This window comes from Bos indicus x Bos taurus, chromosome 23 (assembly GCF_003369695.1).
Source record: "Bos indicus x Bos taurus breed Angus x Brahman F1 hybrid chromosome 23, Bos_hybrid_MaternalHap_v2.0, whole genome shotgun sequence".
Taxonomy (NCBI): Eukaryota; Metazoa; Chordata; class Mammalia; order Artiodactyla; family Bovidae; genus Bos; species Bos indicus x Bos taurus.
In genome coordinates this window covers 33,416,261-33,443,013 of record NC_040098.1, presented here as the reverse complement: position 1 = coordinate 33,443,013, position 26,753 = coordinate 33,416,261, and the positions used below count along the sequence as shown (strand labels likewise).

The window sequence follows — 26,753 nt, the reverse complement described above, 5'->3', positions numbered from 1 at the left end:
AGTTTGTAATGGGAGATGCTTCAGAAAAGTACTTCCTCATGTTTTCAGCTGCTTCAGGCAATTTTAGATGATGAACAGAAAGGCACATTTAGTGGAGCCGTCTGTATACCCTCATTCCACTGGCAAAAACTATTAAAGTTACATTTGCACAGCTGCAAATAACAGATTTTATGTTCCTATCTTGCATTCCATCTCCACAAAGCTTCCCTTTCTGAGAATTTAGGAAAACATTACCAAGGTAGAGTTGGTCTGGAGCTTTGATAGCTAACATTAATTTTCTAGATGAGGTTTTGGGCAGATTTACATGTAAGCAAAATGAAATCAAAGTGAAATCTGTTAGTTTTTATAAGACATGGGGGAGCCAAAGTTTTGGTCTGTTTTATTAGTAGAAATAAGATGCTCTGTTGGGCTGTTTTTTGTTTTTTTTTTTGTCCCCACAATTTCAAAGCAGCCATTTGGACAGAAGCTTATCCATGAGTTAGGTTTCTGCTGCTTCATTTGAGCATGGGAGATAATTTAGATGTTTTAATGGAGACTCTTAACATTAAGTCTCCAACTTTCAGAGGTGATAGAAACTAGGGGGTTAAGCTTTTCTGAGTGATGGGCATCTAGGTTGCTTCCATGTTCTGGCTGTTGTAAATAGTGCTGCAGTGAACATTCAGGTACATGTATCTTTTTGAATTATGGTTTTTTCAGGGTGGCATATGCCCAGTAGTGGGATTGCTGGGTCAGATGGCATATCTCCATAGTGTTCTGCATAGTGACTGTATCAATTTACATTCCCACCAACAGTGCAAGAGGGCTCCCCTTTCTCCACGTCCTCTCTAGCATTTGTTGTTTGTAGATTTTTTGATAATGGCCATTGTGACTGGGGTGAGGTGATAGTTCACTGTAGTTTTGAAGGAATGGAGATGCAGATGTAAAGGTTTTGTAGATATAGTGGGGGTGGGTGGAAAGAGGATGGGATGAGTTGAGAAAGTAGCTTTGACATATATTACCATGTGTAAAATAGATAGCTAGTGTGAAGTTGCCATATAACACAGGGAGCTCAACCTGGGGCTCTGTGATGACCTAGAGGGGTAAGTTGGGGGTGGTGGTGGTGGGAGGGAGTCTCAGGAGAGAGGGGAGATATTTATGGTTATAACTGATTCGCATTGTTGTATGGCAGAAACCAACACAACATTGTAAAGCAATTATCTTCCAATTGAAAAATTTGAAAAAAATTTAAAAAATTTCCAAGTGAAGAGATAAGATTTGGATTGAGACCTGGATCTGTTGAAAGTGGAAGGTTGAGATTTCCTGGTGGCCAGTCTGCTGAACTTGCCTGGGGTGTGAGTGGCTTAAGGCGTTATAGATATAAACTTGGGTGGAACTCATTTGGGGATTATTAAGAGCCAATGTGGTTGACAGTAAGAATGTGGGCTTAGAAACAAATCTGGGTTTCAGATTTGGACTCTTATTACAGGGCTATGTGACCTTGGATACATTATTTGATCTTCCAGGGCCTCTGTTTGCTATATCCCTGTTACTGGGAGCTAATTGGAACTCATGTCTTATTTATCTCCATTCAGTGGTTTATCAAAGTACGTGGCTCATAGTAGCTACTCAGTAAAAGCTGGTTTAATCAATAGATGTCAAATGACTTTTGTTGAATGAATGAATGGACACAGCAATGTAACTCATTTGCAGGTTATTGAGATGAGTCAATTTTATTTATATATATAAAATATATAAAATTATAAATTTTATAAATATATATATATAAATTATTATTACATATATAAATTATATATATATAGTGGCGGTGCTCAGTTGTGTCTGATTCTGTGACTCCACGGACTATAGCCAGCCAGGCTTCTCTGTCCATGGGATTTTCCAGGCAAGAGTCCTGGAGTGGGTTGCCATTTCCTCCTTCAGGGAAACTTCCTGGGATTGAACCTGTATTTCTTGCTTCTGCATTGGCAGGCAGATTCTTTACCTCTTTGCCACCTGGGAAGCCCAAATAATTTATATGGAAGTTCTAACACAATGTCTAACGTACTACAGGCATTTCACAACTGTCAGCTGTCATTGCCATCCTCACAGTCAGATTAGCAAAGAGGCTGAGAAGTGAACAAATGGGGGAGCATGAATTATGGAAACTGTATCAGCTAAACAGGCGGGTGTCAGATCAGTGATGATGGAAGTACGGATGGTGACCCCCAGGGAGTGAGTGAGCAGACAGCCGTGATGGGAGACCTGGAAACAGAAGCCTCTCATTTGCTGTTTGCAGGGATGGGGACCGTTTGCAGGGCTGAGCCAACAGAGATTGCAGGTGTGCGAGGGGAGCCATTCGAGGAACGAGAAGTAGATTAGCCCGGGGATTGTGGGATCAGAGAGAACAATGCTTTGCTACCAAGTTAGTTTTCCTGGCTCATTCAGACGTTCACCTAAGCCCGTGATTTTCAAAATGGGGCACAAGAGAGCTCTGAGGAAGTTGTGGACATCCCTCTTTAGGAAGTTATCTGAAATCACTGGTATCAGGCCATTCGAGCTGCTGTTCTATCGTTACTCCTCCCAGGCAGCATCTCTTTTTTAAACGCCTTAGGTGTTTAGGAAAGAAAACACGCACGTAATTATTTCAGTCTTGGCCAGACAAAGCATGTACGTGCTTGTGTGCTTTTTTGGATGCCCTGGGATGGTGGGAAGTGGAAGACAGGATTTGAGGATTACTGCCTTCTCTGCTTTTCTACTAACAGATTTAAACACAAAAATGAAAATGTGTATATTTTTAATGCTTAGCATTTAAAAATGAGAAATACTCTTGGGGATATCTCTCTGCAAGTTTTCAAAGAGATTAGCGGTTTTTCCATGTTTGTTACCCAAAGGTATAAAGGAATGATACTTTGCCTTTGATGGCTATTGCAATATGTAATCTTGAAACATTTTCTAATACTTGGTTTATTTGAGGCACAGGAATGCATTACACCTTCTTCAGCTTTTTTAAAACACAAAGTGTAAAAAGAAGGGACGTCTCAAGTTATATGAATTCTCTGGGTTATTAAAATTGCTTCTCGCACAACAGAAGTCTCCTGTGCTTACTGTCCCACAGGAAAAATGTGACTTACATGCTTTATGCTGATCTTATGAAGTCTGTTAGCAGTCACTATTCCAAATTTAAGTAGAAGGATAGAGGGTTTTTTGTTTTTGTTTTTTGTTTTTGAAGATATGCCAAATACACAATTAGGGCCAAGGTTCTGGACTCATAAAATCTCAGTAGAATGGGGATTTTGCTCAACTTTCTTTTTTATCATTTAGGTAAGTCAGTGAGCATCATTAGGTCTTTTAAAATCTTTTAAAAATTATGTGCTTGGACCAGATACGGTATGTGGTTCCTCTCAGTTTCAAACTTCCGTATTTGTTTTATTTTGGACTAGTTCATTTGTAATTTTATAGTAATTTCTCCAGTTTTCATGCTATACATTTGATTTTAAAATAAATATAAGCTCTTAGAGAGTTATCATATTGTTAAAAAAAAAACTTTTCCTTAAATCTGTAAACAAAGTGCTGAACATGCAATAAGACATTTAGGGAAGACTACTGTAATGGTAACATTTTCTTGGTGTCCAAGTTTGTGTGTGTATCTCTTTAAAATATCCATGTATATTCTTTGTATATAACAAATATATGCAAATAACACTTTTCATGTAGTTGGCATTTAATAAAAGGTAGCAAAATTAATGTAATCATGAACGACTTATCACACATCTTCCCTACTGGCATGTTGAAGAAAAGTTGGACACACTTTTCCTACATTTTCTTTAATAAATTTTAATTACAGTAATAATTTCCAATGAGTAGATGAAAGCCTTGCTTCACAACTCAGCTTTGGTAAATTACTTTTCTAGGTGCTCTGAGGTAGCCCTGGAAAGGTGATGATACTATGGATTATTTCTGGAAATTAGAATAATCTTCACAAAAACATGTCTGAGTAATCACCTTTTATCATAACACAGAATAAGATCATTTCCTCTAGTTGTATATTGTAAGGCGAAGAATGGTACTAATAAGGGGTCAGCATTTTGAAAATCACCACCGTCAGCACAATATAAATTGCAGGCATTGGGTCACTTGGAATTAATTTTCCTCTCCCCTCATCAATCTGTGGGTCACATTAGAAACCCAGGAATAGTATGAAGGCAGCATTATAAACCCAGAGGAATCAAGCAGGACACGAGAATTATAAAAGCTTTAAATTCTGTGCCTCTTGGTGGTTTTCCAATTCATTTTTCTAAAGGCTACTTGACTGGAGAATTTGTGCTACATTTTATGCTTTTCCAATAATGGTTAAGCCAGTTGGATATTCATGATCTGATAAAGAACTATAATATTTTATGTACTATTTCAAGAAAAGAAACTGCTCTATTGTATGCTATACCACACAAAATGATTTCTCTCTCTCTTTTAATAACATAAAAGATTTAAAGAGACCTTAAGTTATGATGACATTTAAAAATCACTTTTCAATGTCTGAATAATTTTAAGGTCAGGAGCTACCTTAAGTTTAGTTTTGGAATAAGGCAGGATATAAATAAATATAAAGCATTAATAGGTAAAAATTTAAAAGAAAAAATTATGCACGGTTCTACCAGGGCACAACTCTTGATTTCTCATAGTCCCCTCAAGACTTTTTGGCTGCATATATTAGCCATTTCAATTGCTGTAATCTTTATTAAACACTTCATTTTAATTATGTATTTTCATTTAACATTATATCCTAAGCATTTAAAATATTTTGAAAGACGTGAGTTTATGACTACATAATTTTTTAAAACATGAGCTTTATTAACACGAGATGATTAATTATTAAAGTCTTTCTTATTCCTTACCTTAGTTTAGAGATTACTTACTAGTAGCAACATTGTAACACCTAACATTTATCAAGTGGTTATTCAGCCTCTCTTTTAAAGTACATTAGGTCTTTAAATGTTATCTATAAAAAGAATAATAATTAACAGCTTTTAATGAAATGCACATAGAGGGCTTAGCTCAGGGCCTGGCACATGACAAGAACTCAGTAAGTAGAGTTTCATCATCAGCCTTATCACCATCATCACTACCACTCAGTCTTTGGTTTTTATTTTGGGTATCACTTTCTTGGGGATTTCTTTTGGTTTTCCCAGGATTGCATGAAATCTATGTGCTTATAGCACTGCCAACATGCCTATTTTCCTGTCATAATTGTGTATTTCCTTCTTGTCTGATTGCCTTCTGGGTGGTATCTTTGTGAAGTCAGGGACTTTTTCCTTTATGTTGTTTTGTTCCCTGAATCTTCATCAGCAGGATGTGTAGGAGTAGTTGTCAACTCATAGGTTGTTGATTGGATGAATGATTTATTGAAAACTTTGTAGCTGCAAGGATTTATGATGGTGAAGTGAGGTCGTATTCTGACTTACGATATGGTCAAAGAATATTTTCTGTTACAGTCCACTGATGTCTGTGAACAGATCTTGAGGGTGGTGAGCAGGTCCAATCGACTGGAAGAATTGGTGTTGGAAAATGCTGGACTTAGAATGTGAGTATTTTCCTGAATGTATGAATGTGTTGCTGTAAAACATTTTGCCCTTTCTTCTATAATTAATACATGGTTTTGAGAAAAAAGTTAATGATATCACCTGTATAGTGTTTTCTCGTCTTAAAAAAAAGTCCCTGTGATCCCCATCATTATTACAAAGTTCAAGGATTTTATCTTCTTTTGTGGTGTGTCACATGGTATCTTTGAGGGTATATAAGGATAATGCTTAAGAGCATGGACCCTTGGGTCAGATGCCTCATGTCTTTGGGCAAGTTGGTTCAGTTCTCTGTACCTCAGTCTCTTCATTTTTAAGTTGGTGATAGTAGTGCTTACTTTGTAGAACTATGGTTGTAAGGATAAATGAATTAATACAAGGAAAGTGTTTAGAAAAGTTTCAAAATCTTTCATATTAGAGATGCTATGTGTTAACTTTTACTAGTACCATTACTCATAAATCGTAGGAATAGTAATGGCACATTTCATAGGATGTTACTGTTTGGCTTTGATCTGTTTCAGCCATTTCTCTCCCCTTTCAAATTCACACTTAAATAATCTTCATCTAGTGTGGTTCAGTAACAATACCCAAGCCTTACTAGGGGCATGGGACTTTGAACCCGCTGGAGTAAAGACGTCACTGCTACTAAGTGAGGAGGCTTGGCAGTTTCATAGTCATAGCACGTAACACATTATTTTAAGTTAAACACACCTAAAATAGTGCTTTTGACTATGAGGTGATTGGATGGCATCACTGACTTGTTGGACATGAGTCTGAGCAAACTGGGAGTTGGTGATGGACAATTGACATGCTGCAGTCCATGGAGTCGTAAAGAGTCGGACATGACTGAACAACTGAACTGAAAATATAGTGCTAGCAAATATAGCCTTCAAATTCAACAACAATTAGGGCAGTCACTTCTGCCTTCCTGAGTATTGCATGAAATTAAAACTGATATAGGGAATAGCCTATTGTGATTTTTGTGAAAAACAATTCAATTCAGGATTTAAGTCACAGAAGGGCCAAAAGTACTATTAATAGCATTCTTTAATGTATCTTTAAAGGAGCAATTATACATTTTTCTTTGGAATGAGGTTCGGACTGATCAAGATGAACCATATTCTGGCTATGACTTTATGGATTCTCTAATGAGGAAATGTACTCGTGAACATAGATTGATTCTTAACAAATATGATATATAGATTAATTGTAAAGATTGGTTCTTAACAAATATGATATATAGGTTAATACTGTAAAGGCTCCTCCTTTTTTTAAATTTCACTGTAGCTATTCTAGCATTAAATTTTCTAATTGAGTCGTTTTACACATTGTGTCTTAATGTTTGTTTACTTGCAGAGATTTTGCACAAAAACTGGCCAGTGCTCTAGCACATAATCCCACTTCGGGGCTGCACACGATTAACCTTGCTGGCAACCCACTGGAGGATCGAGGTACTGTAGCATTTACATGACTGTTGATGCCAGAACTGTAAGAGGATTAGGGAGTTTTCATTTAGCCATGCCTGTGAATAGTGTGTCTTAGTTGTAATTATATTATAAATGCTCTTGTTGGCTTAAATTTTTTCCAGCCTCTGGTGAAAATACTCACGCTCCTGTATGATCTTACAGAAAAATCCAAATGAGCTTTTTGGCTGACCCAATATGATTGTATCAGCTGACGAATAGTTTTTGGAATTGATCCAAGTGGAAAGGAGGATATTATTTTTTAAACGATTGTATTGACTTTTTCTTGCTGGGTAGCAAATTACCACAAACATGGCAATTTAAGATTACATAGATTTATTATCACACAGTGTCTTTGGGTCAGTCTGGGTACAGGTTGACTGGGTTCTCTGCTCAGTATCATGAGACTGAAGTCAAGTCAGCTGGGGTTTATTTGATCTGGGGTCTTCTCAGGCTCACTGGTTGTTGGCAGAATTAAATTCCTGAGGCTGTAGGACTAGGTCATCATTTTATTGCTCCTTGGCAGTCAGGGAGCACTTCCCGTGCCTGAAGACTGTGCTCACGTCCCCACCACGTGGTCCCCTCCTCTCCCAACTTTACTGTCTGCCTTGCATTCCAGGCCAGCAGAAGCACAGCTCTCTGATGCTTCACTTTCTTGTAGACAGGTCACCTGTTTGAGTCAGACTCCTCCAAGACAGTCTCCTTCTTGATTAATTCAGAGTGGACTGATTAGTAACCTAATCACAATGTGATATCCTACCATATTCCTTTTTTTCCCAGTTACTTATTTTGTAATGGGGTATAACCAATTAACAATGTTGTGATAATTTCAGGTGAACAGCAAAGGGACTTAGCCATACATATACATGTATCCATTCTCTCCCAAACTCCCATCCCATCCAGCCTGCCACATAACATTAAGCAGAATTCCCTGTGCTATATAGTCAGTCCTTGTTGCTTATCCATTTTAATTTTTAATTTTTTTAGTTTTAAAAATTTAATTGAAGGCTAATTACTTAACAATATTGTAGTGGTTTGTTATACATTATCCATTTTAAATACAGCAGTGTGTACATGTCCATCCCAAACTCCCTAATTGTCCCTTCCTTCTATCCTTCCCAGCAACCATAAATTCTTTCTCTATGTCTTAGTCTCTTTCGGTTTTGTAAGTTCACTTGTATCATTTCTTTTTAGATTTGTGATAACCCATCATGTTCTTTGGTCTACCCCACACACTTAAATTATGTAGGATGTATTTGCCAGGGATAGGAATCTTGAGGACCAGCTTACAGTTCTGCCTATCACAGATGTCTTTTAATTTTTAATGAGATTTGAGTGTGAGAATAGAGAGGAGTTGAAGGACTAGATTTCATGAGGAGGCAAAAGAAGGTTTTATTAGAAGATGTTTGCATGAGTAGAGGGAAGAGTGAGTAGCTTTAGAAAGTGAAGCCTGAGAGTTTGAATTCTCAGTAGGAGAACACTGATGGATGAGATTTAAGAAGGAGTAGCTTTATCTCTAGAGGGGATACTTTGTTTTCATTGTGTATTTATTACAGATGTTTTCCAGCATTGTTGACTAAGGGCCTTTCATCTCGGGATGTTATATATTTGATGAGGGTTAATTATTAAACTGAGCTGAAGATCCTGGTATAGATACTCAGTTCTGTATTTTTGTTCCTGTTACTGACATTGTTCTTCATTGAAAGATACCCATGTGGCATCCAAGGAAACATTTGAAGAGGAACTTCCTAGCACCTGAAATAGTGAATCTAAAGGAAGGTTGAGACTAAATTGGAAAACTAGATCACATGAAAGACACTCTCATAGGTGTAAAAGGCAAAGCTGAAAATACTGGAAACGTAACTCTGGAACAGGAGTTTCTCTGGGGTTTTAGTATTTTCTTTAGGAAAAACAAGTGTTCTCTCTACTAGTCAAATGCTACCAAGAGGTGACTAAAACCATGTAGATCACCTTTTATAGACAGTAGGGCTGTTTTGCTTTTGTTTTTAGGATGGAAGGAACTCAATCATGTTTGTCTCCTGACTGGACAGAATCAATGATTATTAAGTGCTGGTCGCTAGGAATGTGAAATCCAGAGTGTAGTAAGGGACACTCCTTGGTCATCAGGGAAATGCAAACTCAAACCATACTGAGATATCACCTCACAACCAGTAGTTGAGCTATCATCAAAATAAGTGTTGGAAAAGATGTGGAAAATGGGAACTTATGCATTACTGGTGTGAGTGTACAATGGGGCAGTCTCTTCGGGTGCTGTTTAGCCAAAAGTCAAACACAAATTTACTCTATGACCCAGCAATTTCACTCTTAGGTGGTCCCCAAGAGAGACGAAATGAATGTCCACTCAAACACTAGTGAATGAGTGTTAATAGAAGTTCATGGTTGCCCCAAAGTGGAAACCTAAATGCTTATCCCTGGTGGGGGGATAAACAGAATGTGGTGTATCTGTACCGTGGAACCCTGCTCCACAGCACAGGAGAACGAGGTGCTGGTCCTGCTGTGACATGGGTGAACCCCAAAAATATATTTAGGGAAAGAGACCCCAAAGATCTTTCAAATTATTTGGGCTTGGGAGGCTGAAAGTGAAGTCACTCCATCGTGTCTGACTCTTTGCAACCCCATGTATTGTAGCGTACCCGGCTTCTCCGTCCATGGGATTTTCCAGGCAAGAGTACTGGAGTGGGGTGCCATTCCTTTCTCCAGGGGATCTTACCCAGGGATGGAACCCGGGTCTCCCGCTTTGTAGGCAGATGCTTTTAGGGGAAGAATGAGTCTGGGGCTCTTTATCTTCCTGTGGTGTGCCTCGTATGCCCTGAGGCGCAGCCCTCCTGGACAGCCTTATCTGTTGACTCCTCATCTTGAGTTTGAACTCCTGAGATAGCAGTTCCTTCCTTCTGTTGCACTGGAATTAGATATGGATGTCTCTGTACCAGCCTTACTTCTCATTCCTCCTCCTTGTCCATCATTCTCTTGTAATCTCCTAAGACACACCACACCTAGCCCAAGACCTTATATGCAATCAATAAATATTTTCTTTAAATTGAATTTCACTTCATAATAGAATTCCTTTTTTTGTCACTTTTAAATTGGAGTTGAAAACCATGGTGAAGTTTATCAAGATTCTTTTGTGCAGAGTCAGAACCGGTGTGGAGAGATGACGTGTCCCCGCCTTTTCCTCCACTTCCCTACCTGTGTGACCTGATCCTTGTACATCTTTCTCCTACCTGCATTCCCAGGTGTGAGAACCAAGAATCATTCCAAGCATGTTTTCCAGAGCTTCACACATAGATGCCGACTCTCCAGGGTGTTTTCTGCTCACTTACACTCAAGCCTTGACACTCCTGAAAATATTTTCTCAAACTAAGGCTTTCTGTGTTTCTGCCCCTTCTAGATTCCTTCGTTGCTATGTTTGGCCAGAGCTCTTGGACAACTGCCAGCACCTGTATTCCCCACCTTTTTTCCATTCTTTGGACTGAGCCTCCTGAACACAAATTCTTTACAGGCTTTTTTTTTTCTTCCATCCAGGCTAAATACCTAAAGATGATTGGTAGCTTTTCTGCTCCTGGATGGGGAGTCCACAAGAAATCCAACTGAATGTAAAATATTTATAGAGACTTCAAAATAGGGGAAAATGGTCATGACTTTTGTTTCTGAGCTTTTCACTGAAAAACAATAAAAAAGCATGGGGGGAGGAGTGTGCAGTTGAATTGTTTAGTCTGTAAAAGAGGCCAAGCCTGGGAAGATTATTTACAAGGAAACGCAAAGAAACACAAGGCGGTTTGGCAGCCTAGAATGCTGAGGAATTTAAGTACCAAGTAGAATTTGATTTTTGCACCTGAACCATCCTCTCAGGGCCTTATTTGGAAACTCTCAGAGCGGAAGCTTGGCTCCTTGCATTGTGATATGAATGTTGATGCAGCAAAGCCCTGATATTTACAGCTCAGCCTCCCCGTCAGGCTTGTGCTCAGAGGACAAGCAGCCTTCTGTTGTTAAGGGGCTGCTGGTGGAGGAGGTTGAAATATGATTTAGTAGGAGGGGGGTCGTGTGTACTGGCAGTGCTTCCAATGCTGGATGCCCTGCTCGTCGTGCTCTGCAGGAGCCCCACAGGGCAGCGAATGGACCACACGCATTCATGAGCTCTTCTTATCCCAGTTGCAGGGCCAGCCAGTTCCCCAGCTTCCTCTTGGCCTCCTAGTCCTGTGTGTTTTCAGACTGTAGGTCAAGACCTGGTAAGCATTTTAATAAAAAGAAGAAATGGAACACAATAGAAAATATCAGAGTGCATTGTTCAGGAAAACTGGGGTTTTAGTTTTTGCTTATATGTCTATGTGCTTATTTTGGTATGAGCTTCCTGTACCACAATGTCAAATCTCTTTCTGTATGTGGGTCATGGTAGAAAAGGCTTGAAACTCCCTATGCTTACTGCACTTTATTAACTAGCTCTGTGTTGAGTCCTCTGGACTGACCTGGTGTCTGAACCAGGGTGTTCCGGTCATCGCCTCCTGACTAATGCTTTGGATCTGATGACTTTTTGGATTAAAGTGGAGTGTTTTGGGAAACAGAGCTCTTCTCTCTCCACTCGTTTCACACACTTTCCTTCTCTAAATGTCACAAGCTCTGTGTTCCAGTCTCCCTGGTTACCGTTCCCCGTTCCCCTCGATTTTATGATCTTAGCCTCGTCAGGAATGTCTGTCCTGATTTCCTCCCCTCACTTTATTCTAAATTGGATTATTTTGTTTAAAGATGATTTAGAATCCTGTCTTGAAATGTTTTGCTTTTGGAAATGTTGACCTGATGCACCCAAGTTGTTTTTTTGCTGACCATCTCGTGGTGGCTCTGATTTGATCTGAATAAGACAAGACAAATGGATTCTAGAAATGCTGCTTACATTTGAGGGCAGGGTAGATCCTTCATATTTCAGTGTGTATCAGTGGGTTTTAGAGTCAGAATATGTGGGTTCAAATCTGAGCTTCTCCACTTTTCATCTGAGTTTCCTTGGACAAATTACCTAACTTCTCTATGCCTCAGATTTCTCTAAAATAATAATAGCACCTCCCACAAAAGGGTGTTTTAAAGATTAAATGAGAATACACATAAAAGCCGTAGGAATAGCAGTGCACCGTGTCACATACTGTGCACTCAATACGTGTTAACTTTTACTGCCACATTTGACTCAAAGAGTAGCCTTGTGAAGTTAAATAGTGCAAATGTTGCTCTCCTTTTATGGATCAGGAAGCTGTGTTTACATAATTTGGAAAAGCTTACAGAGTTCTACCTAGTACTGATTGTTCAGACTGATTGTTCATGAGTGATCAGTCAGTCAGTCTCTTCTACTGTCTTTTGGATTTTCTGATTTGGCTGTCTCCATTTCCTATGGAAGTAAAAGGAAATATTTGTGTATGAGATTTGGAAAACATTGGCTTATTCCACAGCATGTCGATATATTTTCTTAAGCACTTTGATATTTAAAGATGCCAGGTTTCTATGTGACAGCTATACAACAGAAAGTACTTTTCTTTAGAGTCATGATTTAGCCATATTTAACTGATATCTTTGTGTTTACAAAGTGTAAAACAATATTTTTAAAACTGCATAGATTTAGATTTTAGGGCATTCAAAAGTTAAGTGTATTGACTGTTTTTTCCCACTAGTCTTTTATTCCTGTATTCCTAGTTCTTCAATCTCTTCCTCTCAACTTTATCTTTGAAATGGAAATACTCCATCATGTTTTATTTATCTTAAAAAATATTTTATTATTTGTTTTGTTTATTTTTGGCTGTGCTAGGTCTTCATTGCTGCATGCAGGCTTTCTCTAGTTGTTGAGCAGGGGCTACCTGTGTTGCGGTGTGCAAGCTTTGCACTGTGGTGGCTTCTCTTGCTTTGGAGCACGGGTTCTAGGTATGTGGGCTCAGTTGTGGCACACGGGTTTAGTTCCTCCGTGATAATTGGGATCTTCCTGGACCAGGAATGGAACCTGTGCCCCCTATATTGGCAGGAGGATTCTCAACCACTGAACCCCCAGGGAAGTCTCTTATATTTTTTTTATTTAGTTAGTTTTCTTAGTGTTTCTGAACTCTCCAGGGAAGCCATTGAAATTAGTAGAAATCTAAAGATTTTAACTTTCACCTGTGTTCTGACATCTACAGTGTTCCAATCTATATGCTTTCTAACAGCCAAGAAAGAGTCATTTGTTTCCCTGATCATGTTGCTAGAACTCCATGGGCAGAATTTTGTAAAATTACCAATATTATGCTTTCAGTCAACAAGGAGAAGGGGACAACAGAGGATGAGATGGTTGGGTGGCATCACTGACTCAATGGACATGAGTTTGAGTAAACTCCGGGAGTTGGTGATGGATAAGGAGGCCTGGTGTGCTGCAGTCCATGAGGTTGCAAAGAGTCAGACACAACTGAGCAACTGAACTGAACTGAATCAACAAGGACCAACTTTAAACCATTTTTTCCTTACCATGTGAATCACACAAATTCTAGGATATTAAAATTTTAGAGTTTTATATGTAATTGGGTGGCACTAGTGGTAAAGAACCACCTGCCAATGCAGGAGACCTAAGAGACGCAGGTTTGATCCCTAGGTCAGGAAGATAGATCCCCTGCAGGAGGGCATGGCAACCCACCCTGGTATTCTTGCCTGGAGAATCCCCATGGACAGAGGAGCCTGGTGGGCTACAGTCTCCAGGGTTGCAAAGAGTCAGACATGACTGAAGCGACTCAGTATGCATGCATGCATGTTACTGTCATAGAGTTTTAAGTACATGCCTGATTAATGGGGTAAAACAGCAATGTCAAATTTAATTTCCTGTCTTTGTGAGTTAATAACTTCTGATTCCAAATTAAAATTCTAAACATTTTATAGTTACTTTTTATTAGTCATAAATATTTTGAAGCAGAGAGAGCTATAATGGTTTCCATTTTGAAAGGAGAAATAAAAATTAGACCTTTTTTTCCTTCTAAATTTGGCACAAACTAAAACAAAAATAAATTACAGGAAGGGTTATTCATCCAGTAAAGTCTCCAGATGAAAGCTGTTGGTGATAAATTTTGTTTTAATTCATAGCTCTGAAGGCTGTGTGGCTTTATTTGGGGGGCAGGATTGAATAGTTTTTGCCAGAAGTTAAAAAGTCTCTTCTGTCCTTTCTTAGTGGGGGAAATGTTTTCTCGATGATCAGCTTCTTCCATGGCGCTATTTAGTAACTAACTTCAGGAAATACAAGGCAGGTGAATTTTTTTGTTTTTCCTAAGATTTTGGCTGCCAACCACTCTCAATTTATTCTTGTTGCTAAGACCCCATTTCTGAAGTCTGCCAAAGTGGAGGACTTTTTATTAAAAATGAATTCAGTTCTTTTATTTTTGAAAAACTGAACAGTAACTGACCTCATTTATGCCTTTCATTCCATTAGCACTTAGCAAGGGTATTTCTTAAAAGAGGAAATAGAATGTATTTATGATTTGTGGATGCCTAGGAAGCTGAAACAAAACATTTTGTCGAGAAAGAACTTAGTAAAACTTAGTCTAGAATTAGAGAAAAAAATACTTTAACCAGACAGTCTTGTGTTTGAGCCTTTAGTCCTCTTTTACCTTTAATCCTGCTTTTTTCATTTAAAATAAATGATCAAACATGACTTTACTTACCTTTATTCTAACTTAGGAGCCTCACCTTTTATTGCTTTCATTACTTAGGGTGTGATAGTTCTATTTCTAGAGAAAAGTAGTACTGTTATTATTTATTCCTTTTTAAAGGAAAGTTTCTGATTAAGGATTGAATAGAATGGTGGATGTCCTTGCATTTGGTTGTAGGCATTTGCAGTTTTATGTGTTGAGTAGAGTTCCATGTACTACAGAGTAGGTTCTTATTAACTTTTTTTTAATAAATGGGTGATTCTTATAAATTGGAGTATAATTGTTCTGCAATGTTGTGGTTGTCTCTGCCGTGTATCAGCGTGAATCAGTCAAAATTATATACATTTCCCCTGTCTTTTAAGTTTCCCTCCATCACCACTCCACCCCTCTAGATTGTCACAGGATGCCAGGCTGGGCTCCCTGAGTTAAACAGCAGCTTCCTGCTAGTTATCACTTTTACCCATGATGGTGTCCTTTCTTAATTTCTCCTATAGTTATCTGTTCTATACAGGGTTGGTCAAAAAGTTTGTTCAGGGCTTTCTGTAAGATGTTATGGAAAAACCCAAAGGGCCTTTTTGGTCAACCCAATATATGGTAGCGGGTATGTGTCAATCCCAATCTCTCAATTTATCTTCCCCTTCCCCCTTGCTAAATATACAGAAATTTTAAATTTTAATGAAGTCCAACTAATCGATGATACCTTTCACGGACTGTGTCTTTAGTGTAGTATCTAACAAGTCATTGCCACCCAGTCATTTAGATTTCCTCCTCTGTTATCTTCTGTACCTAAGTTTTCTGAAGTAACTTGTATTCAGTGAAGTATAATGTATATTCATAAAGGTCTGTAAATTCCAAGTTTAGGTCTTAGTGAATTTTTCCGAAGGGAATGCTGTCACGCAGCCACCATGAAGGTCAAGAAGTAGGACGTTATGAAAATGCACGGACTTGTCTGTGTATTCTGCCTTCTGTTACGATAGATTAGCTTTATTTATTCTGGAACCTCACCACTATAGAATTATACAATGCATACTCTTATATTTGGCTTCTTTTGCTTTTGGTTGTGGAGAGGTTTTTAATAGTAGATTTATTATTTTCTTAGATAGGGGATGTTATTTCTTAAGTAAGTTTTGCTAAGTTGTATTTTTCAGAAGGATTTCTTCTGCAGTGATACATTTTTTGATCTGTAGTTTTTTTTTCTCTTACACCCTTCTGTTCCATTTGTAGTGTTTGTAGGATCTCTTCTGGTGTTCTGTTTTCATTTCTGATTTTAATACTTTGATCCTTCTCTTTCTCTCTCTCTTAAAGTCTTGCTGGGATCTATTAATTTTATTTTTTAAGAACATACTTTGTTAAATTTATTTTATGACTGCTTTGTATTCAATTGAGGTCTTCCCTTTGTTATTTCTTTCCTTCTGTTTATGGAGATGAAATGGGGATTAATTTATTGTTGCTTTTTAGACATTGTGAGGTGGATACTTAAATTATTAGTTTACAGCTCTTCTTTATTCACTTGTGTATTTAGAACTATAGACTTCACTCTAAGCATGGCTTGAATTGTATACCCCAATTTTTTTTAAATTTTATTTTACTTAACTTTACAATATTGTATTGGTTTTGCCATATATAAAAATGAATCTGCCACAGGTATACATGTGTTCCCCATCCTGAACCCTCCTCCCTCCTCATACCATCCCTCTAGGTCGTCCCAATGCACCAGCCCCAAGCATCCAGTATCGTGAATCGAACCTGGACTGGCGACTCGTTTCGTATATGATATTATACAAATTTCAATGCCATTCTCCCAAATCATCCCACCCTCTTCCTCTCCCACAGAGTCCAAAAGACTGTTCTATACATCAGTGTCTCTTTTGCTGTCTCGTATACAGGGTTATTGTTACCCTCTTTCTAAATTCCATATATATGCGTTAGTATACTGTATTGGTGTTTTTCTTTCTGGCTTACTTCACTCTGTATAATAGGCTCCAGTTATTGAATCGTATACCCAATTTTTGATGTCTTAATTTAAAATATTTAAATCAATTCATTTTACAAGAATGTATTGACTAAATATCAGACCTCTCCCCTCTTTGTAGTTAACACTATGGTTTAGAATATTTAAATCTCTAGACATACTTTTAATTAAAAAACCTTTTTAACAGTACTTAATCCAGTGATTGTCAGACTTGTTTGGGAAATGCTGTGGGAGACAGGCAGGGTCTCCCAGTACCTGCCATCCTTGGGGAAACACCCATCTAAAGGCTTAATCAAGCTGAATGATGTTTAGTTTATTTCTAGAGTAGTACTTATTACTTGATAAAATTTATATTTAATTTGGGGTTATGTGATAGGCAGCAGCTAGCACGGTAGTTCCTTACTGTGGGTAAGGAGAGAACTGGGGTCTGAGAACCAGTCTATGGGACCTTACAGTTAATACTGTTTTAGGATGTTTCTCAAAACATGCCCCTGGGGAGGTCATAACTCAGGTGAAGCAGGGGGTTGGTTGAAGGCCCTGTAGGACATACATTGATTGTTTATCTGTTACTTACTTCCTCCCAGAAGAGAGTCTACACTCATTGTAATCCTTAGGTGAGTGAGGGAGTTTTCACAATCTCACACCCTGATCATTAAATTTAGAAACCACTTGATTTTTAATACTGTAAATTCCTTGGGAGTTATTTTATGTTTCCAAACCTACCTTCAAGAAGGTAGGTTAAAACATGCTCTGATGCTTTGTCTAAGGTTGTTAGCTGTAAGCAAATTCAATACTGGAATTCACCTGCTTAAAGTAAAGCTGTTATCTGAATAATGCCACATTGTTTTTCTTGACAATAATTAAATAGTACACATCCGCCCACCCAGAAGAGTGATCAACTCATTAAGACAGAGGCTAAAAAGAAAAGGAGGGGAAATGACATCACTCTTTCCAAGACTATTTGCATTTGAAATAGCACTCTGAAGAGAGGATAACACTTAGTCCAAAGAAAAGCATCTCTACTGGTAAAGTTTTGATAATTATTATGCCTTTCTCTTACCCTAGCTAGGAGAGAAAGTAAAGGAGGCATGATAGTAGATGACTAGAAAACAACTAACGTTAGGAAAAACAGGCACTTAAATTGGAGTCAAACTTAATTTTCAGGCATTGTAAAACAAATGCAATCCTGACAACTTAAAAATTCTAATGATCCCTTTCTTTCCTTCCTTTCACAGGTGTGTCTTCTTTAAGCATTCAATTTGCCAAACTCCCAAAGGGATTAAAGCATTTAAATTTGTCTAAAACCTCATTGTCACCTAAAGGTACAGTATATCTTACTTATTTAACTTTATTTACTTAACTTTGTATCGATAATGTATTTACTGCCCCATGCTTCCTTATACATGGTTAGAATTATTACTCAGTTATGTATCTGCCTTTAGTAATGTAGTTGATCCTTGAACAATGGGTTTGAACTGCCGGGTCCACTTACATGTGGTTATTTTTCAATAGTAAATGCTACAGTACTGCATGATCCACAGTTAGTTCAATCTGCAGAAGTGGAGGAACTGTGGAGACAGACAGCTGGCAATTAGTTATGCGCAGTTTAATCCTCGTGTTGTTCAGGGGTCAACTGTATGTGTATTGTAATGCTCTGGCAGTTTTAAAGTAAAGAAGTTATCTGATTGAAATTCTGGTGTTCTAAAGTGAAATGCTTTCATACTGGAGAATAATCTGAATGTCCACATGCAGTCTTCAACTTTTTCAGCTTTGAGTTGCGGTCCTGCCTCCTGTTCCTAAAGGCAGCTGTTTGTGTTGTGTTGTTGTTGTTTTGTTTTTGATTTAGCAATTTTTTTTTTTAATAAAATATAGTTGACTTACAACACTCTGTTAGTTCCAAGAGCATAAGATAGTGGTTTGATATTTCTGTATATTCAGTTCAGTTCAGTTGCTCAGTTGTGTCCAACTTTTTGCAACCCCATGGACTTCAGCACACCAGGCTTCCCTGTCCATCACCAGCTTCCAGAGCTTGCTCAAACTCATGTCCATTGAGTCTGTGATACCTTCCAACTATCTCATCCTCTGTCATCCCCTTCTCCTCCTCCTTCCATCTTTCCCAGCATCAGGGTCTTTTTTAGTGAGGCAGTTCTTTGCATCAGGTGGCCAAAGTATTGGAGCTTCAGCATCAGTCCTTCCAGTGAATATTCAGGACTGATTTCCTTTAGGATGGACTGGTTTGATCTCCTTGAAGTCCCAGGGACTCTCAAGAGTCTTCTCCAACCCCACGGTTCAAAAGCATCAATTCTTCGATGCTAATGACTATTGGAAAAACCATAGCTTTGACTAGATGGACCTTTGTTGGCAAAGTAATGTCTCTGTTTTTTAATATGCTGTCTACATTGGTCATAGCTTTTCTTCCAAGGAGCAAGCGTTTTTTAATTTCAGTGGCTGCAGTCACCATCTGCAGTGATTTTGGAGCCCAAGAAAATAAATTTTGTCACTGTTTCCATTGTTTCCCCATCTATTTGCCATGAAGTGATGGGACTGGATGCCATGATAATCGTTTTTTGAATGTTGAGTTTTAAGCCAACTTTTTCACTCTCTTCTTTCACTTTAATCAAGAGGTTTTTTAGTTCCTTTTTGCTTTCTGCCATAAGGGTGGTGTCATCTGCGTATCTGAGGTTATTAATATTTCTGCCAGCAATCTTGATTCCAGCTTATGCTTCATCCAGCCTGGCCTTTCACATGATGTACTCTGCATATAAGTTAAATAAGCAGGGTGAGAATATACAGCCTTGATATACTCCTTTCTCGATTTGGAACCAGTCTGTTGTTCCATGTCTGGTTCTAACTGTTGCTTCTTGACCTGCATACAGATTTCTCAGGAGGCACCTAAGGTGGTCTGGTGTTCCCATCTCTTGAAGAATTTTCCACAGTTGGTTGTGATCTACACAGTCAAAGGCTTTGGCGTAATCAATAAAGCAGAAGTTTTTCTGGAATTCTCTTGCTTTTTCTATGATCCAGCGAATGTTGGCAATTTGATCTCTGGTTCCTCTGCCTTTGCTAAATCCACCTTGAATATCTGGAAGCACATGGTTCATGTTCTGTTGAAGCCTGGCTTGGAGAATTTTGAGCATTACTTTACTAGCGTGTGAGATGAGTACAATTGTGTGGTAGTTTGAGCATTCTTTGGCACTGCGTTTCTTTGGGATTGGAATGAAAACTGACCTTTTCCAGTCCTGTGGCCATTGCTGAGTTTTCCAAATTTGCTGGCATACTGAGTGCAGCACTTTCATAGCATCATCTTTTAGGATTTGAAATAGCTCAACTGGAATTCCATCACCTCCACTAGCTTTGTTCATAGTGATGCTTCCTAAGGCCCACTTAATTTTGCTTTCCAGGATATCTGGCTCTGGGTGAGTGGTCACACCATCGTTATTATCTGGGTCACGAAGATCTTTTTTGTATAGTTCTTCTGTGTGTTCTTGCCACCTCTTCTTAACATCCTCTGCTTCTGTTAGGTCTATACTGTTTCTGTCCTTTATTGAGCCCATCTTTGCATGAAATGTTCCCTTGGTATCTCTAGTTTTTCTTGAAGAGATCTCTAGTCTTTCCCCTCCTATTGTTTTCCTCTATTTCTTTGCATTGATTCTGTATCTTACCAAAGGATTACTACTGTTTGTGTTTTTTTGGTTCATCCTTGGAAAGACTTCTTTGCTATCACACTCCCCCTGCCCCCACATACACATAATCCTGTCAGATGGACTGTCTGGTGTACAGAAAATGGTTGGGCCTAACTGCAGTTACATTCATCACTCTTGCTGTACCCGCTCTATTTCCTGTCTTGGAAGTTGCCTTTCTTTCCCCAGGTTCTTTCCTGACTCCACTCACCATCTTCCCATTTTCTTCTGTTCTGTTCTTATTTTGCTATATTGTCCCCTTTATAACACTACTACTAATAATTGAAATCTTCCTGCATACATCATGCCTTTGTACTTGAAAAGTTTTTCTTTCATCTTGTATTGGAAAAATCTCCATTCTTCCTTCTGTGTTTCTCTGTATGTCTCCTTTACTACTCACACAAAACATGTCACTTCTGATATTTCTGGTCACCAGATATGTGGACGTTTCCCCCCCACACCAGGCAGTTCTCTGCAACACCAGCTGGGTATCCTATAATTCAGCTCAGTATCTACCTGGAGATGACGTCAAATCCCACAAGTTAAGGGCTCTGTCCCACAAGACTGTTATGCCCCCAACACCCTCCTCTCCCTCCATGCCCTTTACATGCCTATTGACAAGCCCAGGTTATCAGAGGTTCTGAAGTCTCTCTAATTTGCTAGAGTGGTTCACAGAACTCAGGGAAGTGCTTATTACACTTACTAGTTTATTTTTTTTAATTATTTTTTTAAAATATAAATTTATTTATTTTAATTGGAGGTTAATTACTTTACAATATTGTATTGGTTTTGCCATACATCAACATGAATCCGCCACAGCTGTACATGTGTTCCCCATCCTGAACCCCCCTCCCTCCTCTCTCCCCGCATTTACTAGTTTATTAAGGGTAAAGGATCCAGATGATGAACAGCCAGAAGAAGAGATCCACAGGGTGAGGACTGGGAGGGTGCCAAGCACAGGAGCTTCTGTTCCTGGAGATTTGGGGCGTGTCACCCTCCATGTGCCGATGTGTTCATCAACCTGGAAGCTCTCAGAAGCTCTCCAGAACCCATGGTATGTTCATGGAGGCCTTATCACATAGGCATGATCAATTATTAACTGCATTTCCAGGCCCTCTCCCCTTTGTGCAGAAGTGTTGGTGGGTGGGAGTGGGGATGGAATTCCAAGCTGCTCATTGTGGCTTGGTCATTCTGATGACCAGTCCCCATCCAGGAGCCCACCCAGAGTTGCTGCATTAGAACAAAAGATGCTCCTACTGCTCTTATCACTTACGAATTTATAGGAGTTTTGGGAACCCTGAGTCAGGGTCAAAGACAAATATCAGAACAAGGGATGTTTCTAGTGTTTTTATCGCCCAGGAAATTACAGGGGTTTGAGGAGCTCTGTGCCAGGAACCAGCAAGGGGGGCAGAGACCAATACATATTTTCTCTTATGTCACACATCTCCAAATATTTTTAGAGAGCTTCAGTATATTTTACAAAACCCTCATCTATGATCATCTCTTCTGACATGTCTTCCCTATTCCTGAGGCTTCAACAGAATCACTTACTTTTTCCTTTGTGTCACTTCTAGGTCATATCTAACATCATTGTATGAATTTTGTGTTTTCCCTATGAGAAGGGGGCTGTCTTTGCCACACGTGTGTGTTTCTTGTCTCCATCTCTCCAACACCTGATATAGTGGTGCTACCCAGTGTGGGTGTAAAATGAAACTTTCTTGAGTAATTTGCCACTCCTTAACATATGGCTGTCTTTTGAGGACAATATGTGTAGTGATTGCCAGTTCTCCAGCAGATTGTCTAGGCTTGAGTCCTAACATTTTTACTTAACTACAAATACATTAATACATCTCAGTCCCTTGATTCCTTAGCAACCTCATTTATAATATGGAAATTTGAGTCTCTACTTTGTCAGAGGTGGTGGGATTAAATGGGTTAAAATGTATAGTGTCATTTTTGGCACAGAGTGCCATGTTGTCCCTGCCACCATCATCTTCCTCCTTCCCTCCCTTCTCTTTCCTTCCTCCCTTCCATCATATAGTGTTTTTCCATCATGTATTTTTATATGTTCCTATTTTGCCCAGGACAACCTCAGTGTCCCCACCCACAAATCTGGTGAATTAGTGCTCCTCCTGGAAGACTCAGCTTCTGTCTCCTTTTCTCTTTGAAGTCCTTCTCAGACAACCTCCTCTCACCACCCCCTGCAGAACTGGATGCCCCTTTCTCTGCATTCCATAGCACTTTGTAAATCCCTCAACTTCAGTGCATGTTTCACTGTATTTTGGTTGTGTCCTAGCCTGCAAGGTTCTAGCTGGCAAGGGTCTTGTGTCCTTCATTGCTGTGTCCCTGGCACCTGGCACTGCATGTTCTCACTGCTGTGTCATGGGTGAGTGGGTAAAGCAAAGTGGTCCGGGAATGGTTTACTATCCATCCGTTCCTACTTTATTCCAACCGTGCAGTCATGGTGAGTGAGTTGAAATTTGGGTTCGTTCCATTCATGCCATGATTGTGTCCACATGTTTAAGATGAAGGGACAAAAGTAACTTTCCGAAGGGAAACAATTCACCAGGAGCCAGTGTTTTCTGTCCTGATGCCTAAAGCCATCTATAGATCTGAAAGCTAAGATGTAGTCCCTTTCTGTTATCAGTGTTCTACATCAGCAAATCAATTTTATAAAAACCCTTTTCCTGATGATTATCAGTGCATTACATATTATGGTACAGACTTCGAAGATTCTGAAAAGTATGACTAAGAAAGCAAAAACTACTTGCAATACGAGTACCAAGTCAATACAAGATTGTCACTGTTGACACTTTGGTACTTGTTCTTCTGCACTGTTTTGTGTCGGTAAGTAGTTTTTTTTAAATATAAATATCTACAAAAACACACACATGTATATATGTGATTATACTATTTTATGATATGTGATTACTGTTTCGTAAACTTCTTCCCCTATCCCCCATAGTAAATTGTGATCTTTTGTGTCAGTAAACACTTGGTCACTTTCAATGCTATGTGATAGCCCAGTGTATGCAAAATGTCCCCTCACTTATGCACATAATCTAATATTGTACATGTAGACCGTTTTAAATTCAATAGTGCAAAACACCCTAATATGACATCTATATCTAATCACCAGTCATGAGTTAATTTCTTCTTTAGGATAAAATTCTTGTAAGTAGAATTGTGAGGTCAGAGTTTGTATAATTTTTAAAAAGCTGTTTCTGACATGTATTGTCAAGTTTGTCCTCCAAATATTTTGTACAATCCTCTTTATACTCTCACCATCAGTGGATATTATTCTTTCTTTTTTATTGTTTATCAAGCATATGAACACACATGTTCTGATATTTTAATTTTAGTTTCTTCAGTTATTGCTTAGTTGGCTTTTCCCCCTTGTTCCTTAGTCACTTATATTTCTTTTGGAGGAAGTTGCTAGGTCCCCTCCTTTGTTACTCTTCTATTTAAAGGGTAAATTTTTTTCTTGTAAAATCATGTATCACGTGCTTCATAAGTCTAACTCTTTCTTAAGGTAGAGGTTTTTTTTTTTAAACTTGATATTTAATATATTTGTTCATTATTATTAATAGAAGACAGATAGAGGGACGTAACAATCTTTGATCCTTCTGAAGGCAAGCTTGGGTCCTGAGGTACCTGAGAGATGCCCTCTCCCTCCCAGTGATGGGAGTGGGCAGGTTCTTCAGCTTCCCCTGAATCAAGACAGCCCCACATGCCCTCCACCCTTTACAAATGAAGATCCACACCTTTATCTCTTTTCTGCAATAAAATATGTTTGAGAATTAATATTGTTTTATAACATGTGACCCAAAGAATTTTAAGTCATCCTTCCTAGGATGTATATCTTGAAATGCTGCCTTTTAAAAAATTGATTTCTTAAAGGTTTTCAGTATTCTTGCAGACTGTCACAAAGGATCTGAAAGGTCTGTGGATTTAAAATAACTCAGATTAAATTGCACTTTTAAACTTTTGCTGAATTTGACTAACATATTTTATTTCTGTGAAAACATTTATATTCATGACTCCATAATTCAAGGCAGATTTTTTTTTTTAAATCTCCCCATGACATCCACACTGTGTCCAAATATCCTTTCTCTTCCTCAGATGTGAGCTAAGTGATAGTTTTCTGGATTTCTAGTAAATGTCCTGCTGGTTGCCAGATTATGTCAGTGCAGGGCCATCTGGTACCACCTTTTTCCAGCTGTAAACACTCCAATAATAAATATGAAGAATGGTCAAAATCACTAGATAGCCAGAATTGAGAATAGCATGAAAATTTGTGTGTAGTTTGGGTTGGAAGAGCCCTGATTCTTTCCATCCTATATTTTTGTAATTCCCTGCCATTACTGTGCTTATTATCCCAGGCCTCACGTGGAATGGGCTCAAGAGGTAGGGGAGGAAAGCCTTCATTCTGTCTCAGTAGCTTGAAGCTGAGCTGATAACACAATTCTCTCCCAATTCTAATCAGACATTGGCCAACTGCCAAGCACCCATATTTGTCAAGGAGTGTTTTGCTGTCAAGACTAATTTCACCTTCTAATTTCAGAATTTATTTATTGAGTTTTTTTATACCTCACTAAGGTCATAATTTTAAAAATTATTTTCTTGATGAAAGTCTGATGTTTTCCAAATGTTTTGGACTCAATTATGCCATTACAAAATACATTGGTACTACCAGTAGCAGACAAATTTAAGGAAGTTGGTCATTTGAACAATCATAAAGTTACCTCCAGAAATCAACCTTTTCTAGAGGCTATCGCAAGTTCCTTTTGTTTAACAGTATCAAATCTGCACCACCTTCACTGCCAAGCCCTTGGCTCTTACTTCTTTGATAGTATTCAGTTCACTTCAGTCACTCAGTCATGTCTGACTCTCTGCAACCACGTGGACTGCAGCACACCAGGCCTCCCTATCCATTACCAACTCCCAGAGCTTGCTCAAACTCATGTCCATCGAGTTGGTGATGCCATCCAACCATCTCATCCTCTGTCATCCCCTTCTCCTCCTGCCTTCAGTCTTTCCCAGCATCAGGGTCTTTTCCAATGAGTCAGTTCTTCGCATCAGGTGGCCAAAGTATTGGAGCTTCAGCTTCAGCATCAGTCCTTCCAATTAATATTCAGGACTGATTTCCTTTAGGATGGACTAGTTTGATCTCCTTGCAGTCCCAGGGACTCTCAAAAGTCTTCTCCAACACCATAGTTCAAAAGCATCAATTCTTCAGTACTCAACTTTTTTAGGGTCCAACTCTCACATCCATACCAGAAAAAACATAGCTTTGACTAGACAGACCTTTTTTGGCAAAGTAATCTCTGCTTTTTAATATGTTCTCTAGATTGGTCATAGTTTTTTTCCCAAGGAACAAGCATCTTTTAATTTCATGGCTGCAGTCACCATCTGCAGTGATTTTGGAGCCCAAGAAAATAAAGTCTGTCACTGTTTCCCCATCTATTTGCCATGAAGTCATGGGACCAGATGCCATGATAATTGTTTTTTGAATGTTGAGTTTTAAGCCAGCTGTTTCAGTCTCCTCTTTCACTTTCATCAAGAGGCTCTTTGGTTCCTCTTTGCTTCCTGCTGTAAGGGCCGTAAGGGTGGTGTCATCTGCATATCTGAGGTTATTGCTGTTTCTCCCAGCAGTCTTGATTCCAGCTTGTGCTTCATCCAGCCTGACATTTCACATGATGTACTCTGCATATAAGTTAAATAAGCAGGGTGACAATACGCAGCTTTGATAATACTGACCTCACTAAATTGTGATTATTCAACTGTCTCTGTTTCCTACTGTATGGCCTTTGAGAGGGTGAATTATTCTCTGAGTCTCAAAAGCCTATGCCTGCTATACAGTAGCCTTTAAATAAAGATTTGTTGCATTGAATAAATCCTTGCATAGCTCTGGCTTTTCATCATGGAATTTATTTAGCTTCTTTCCTGATGGTCTTTGAATTTTCTGAGGGCAAAGAATGAGTCTTATTTACACATACCTCCCAATCTCCAGCATTTTATAAACATGTTATGAGCACTTAATAAATGCTGAGTTGATGGCCCAAGAAATTCTTGCATGTATTTAAGTAAACTATTTTCCCCTCTGTGTTTTGAAGTCTTCTCTATACAAACCCAGATGCACACTTACCATCAAGAAATGGCTCAGTAGCCTTTATCAGATGCACACTGGAGTTGGTTCTTTGTACCTCTCCAAAGCTGAAGGATAAGATAATAACCTCTTCATCAGTGCCACACATTCTAAACTTGGAGCAGAGAACTGCTCTCACGTGGGGCTGTACTTGTAATGCTCAGCTTTTTTCTTTTTTTTTCTTGAAGTGCCTCTTGGGGTTCTGCACTCATGAGCAATTTTGGCCTGACCCTTGCCCCTTATCTGATGAAGAAATTATCCATGTCTGGACAAAAACCCCATCCCC

General features: G+C 38.8%; 1 protein-coding gene across 7 annotated transcripts in view; it reads left to right on the top strand.

Annotated features, from left to right (window-relative positions):
- CARMIL1 (capping protein regulator and myosin 1 linker 1) overlaps positions 1-26,753 on the top strand; it is a 308,279-nt gene that overhangs the window by 171,095 nt on the left and 110,431 nt on the right. For all 7 annotated transcript variants that reach the window (XM_027524071.1, XM_027524067.1, XM_027524073.1 and 4 more), the window contains exons 10-12: positions 5,466-5,554; positions 6,906-7,000; positions 17,875-17,961. In XM_027524071.1, the coding sequence (XP_027379872.1) occupies positions 5,466-5,554; positions 6,906-7,000; positions 17,875-17,961 (271 nt within the window). The remainder of the gene's footprint in view (positions 1-5,465; positions 5,555-6,905; positions 7,001-17,874; positions 17,962-26,753) is intronic.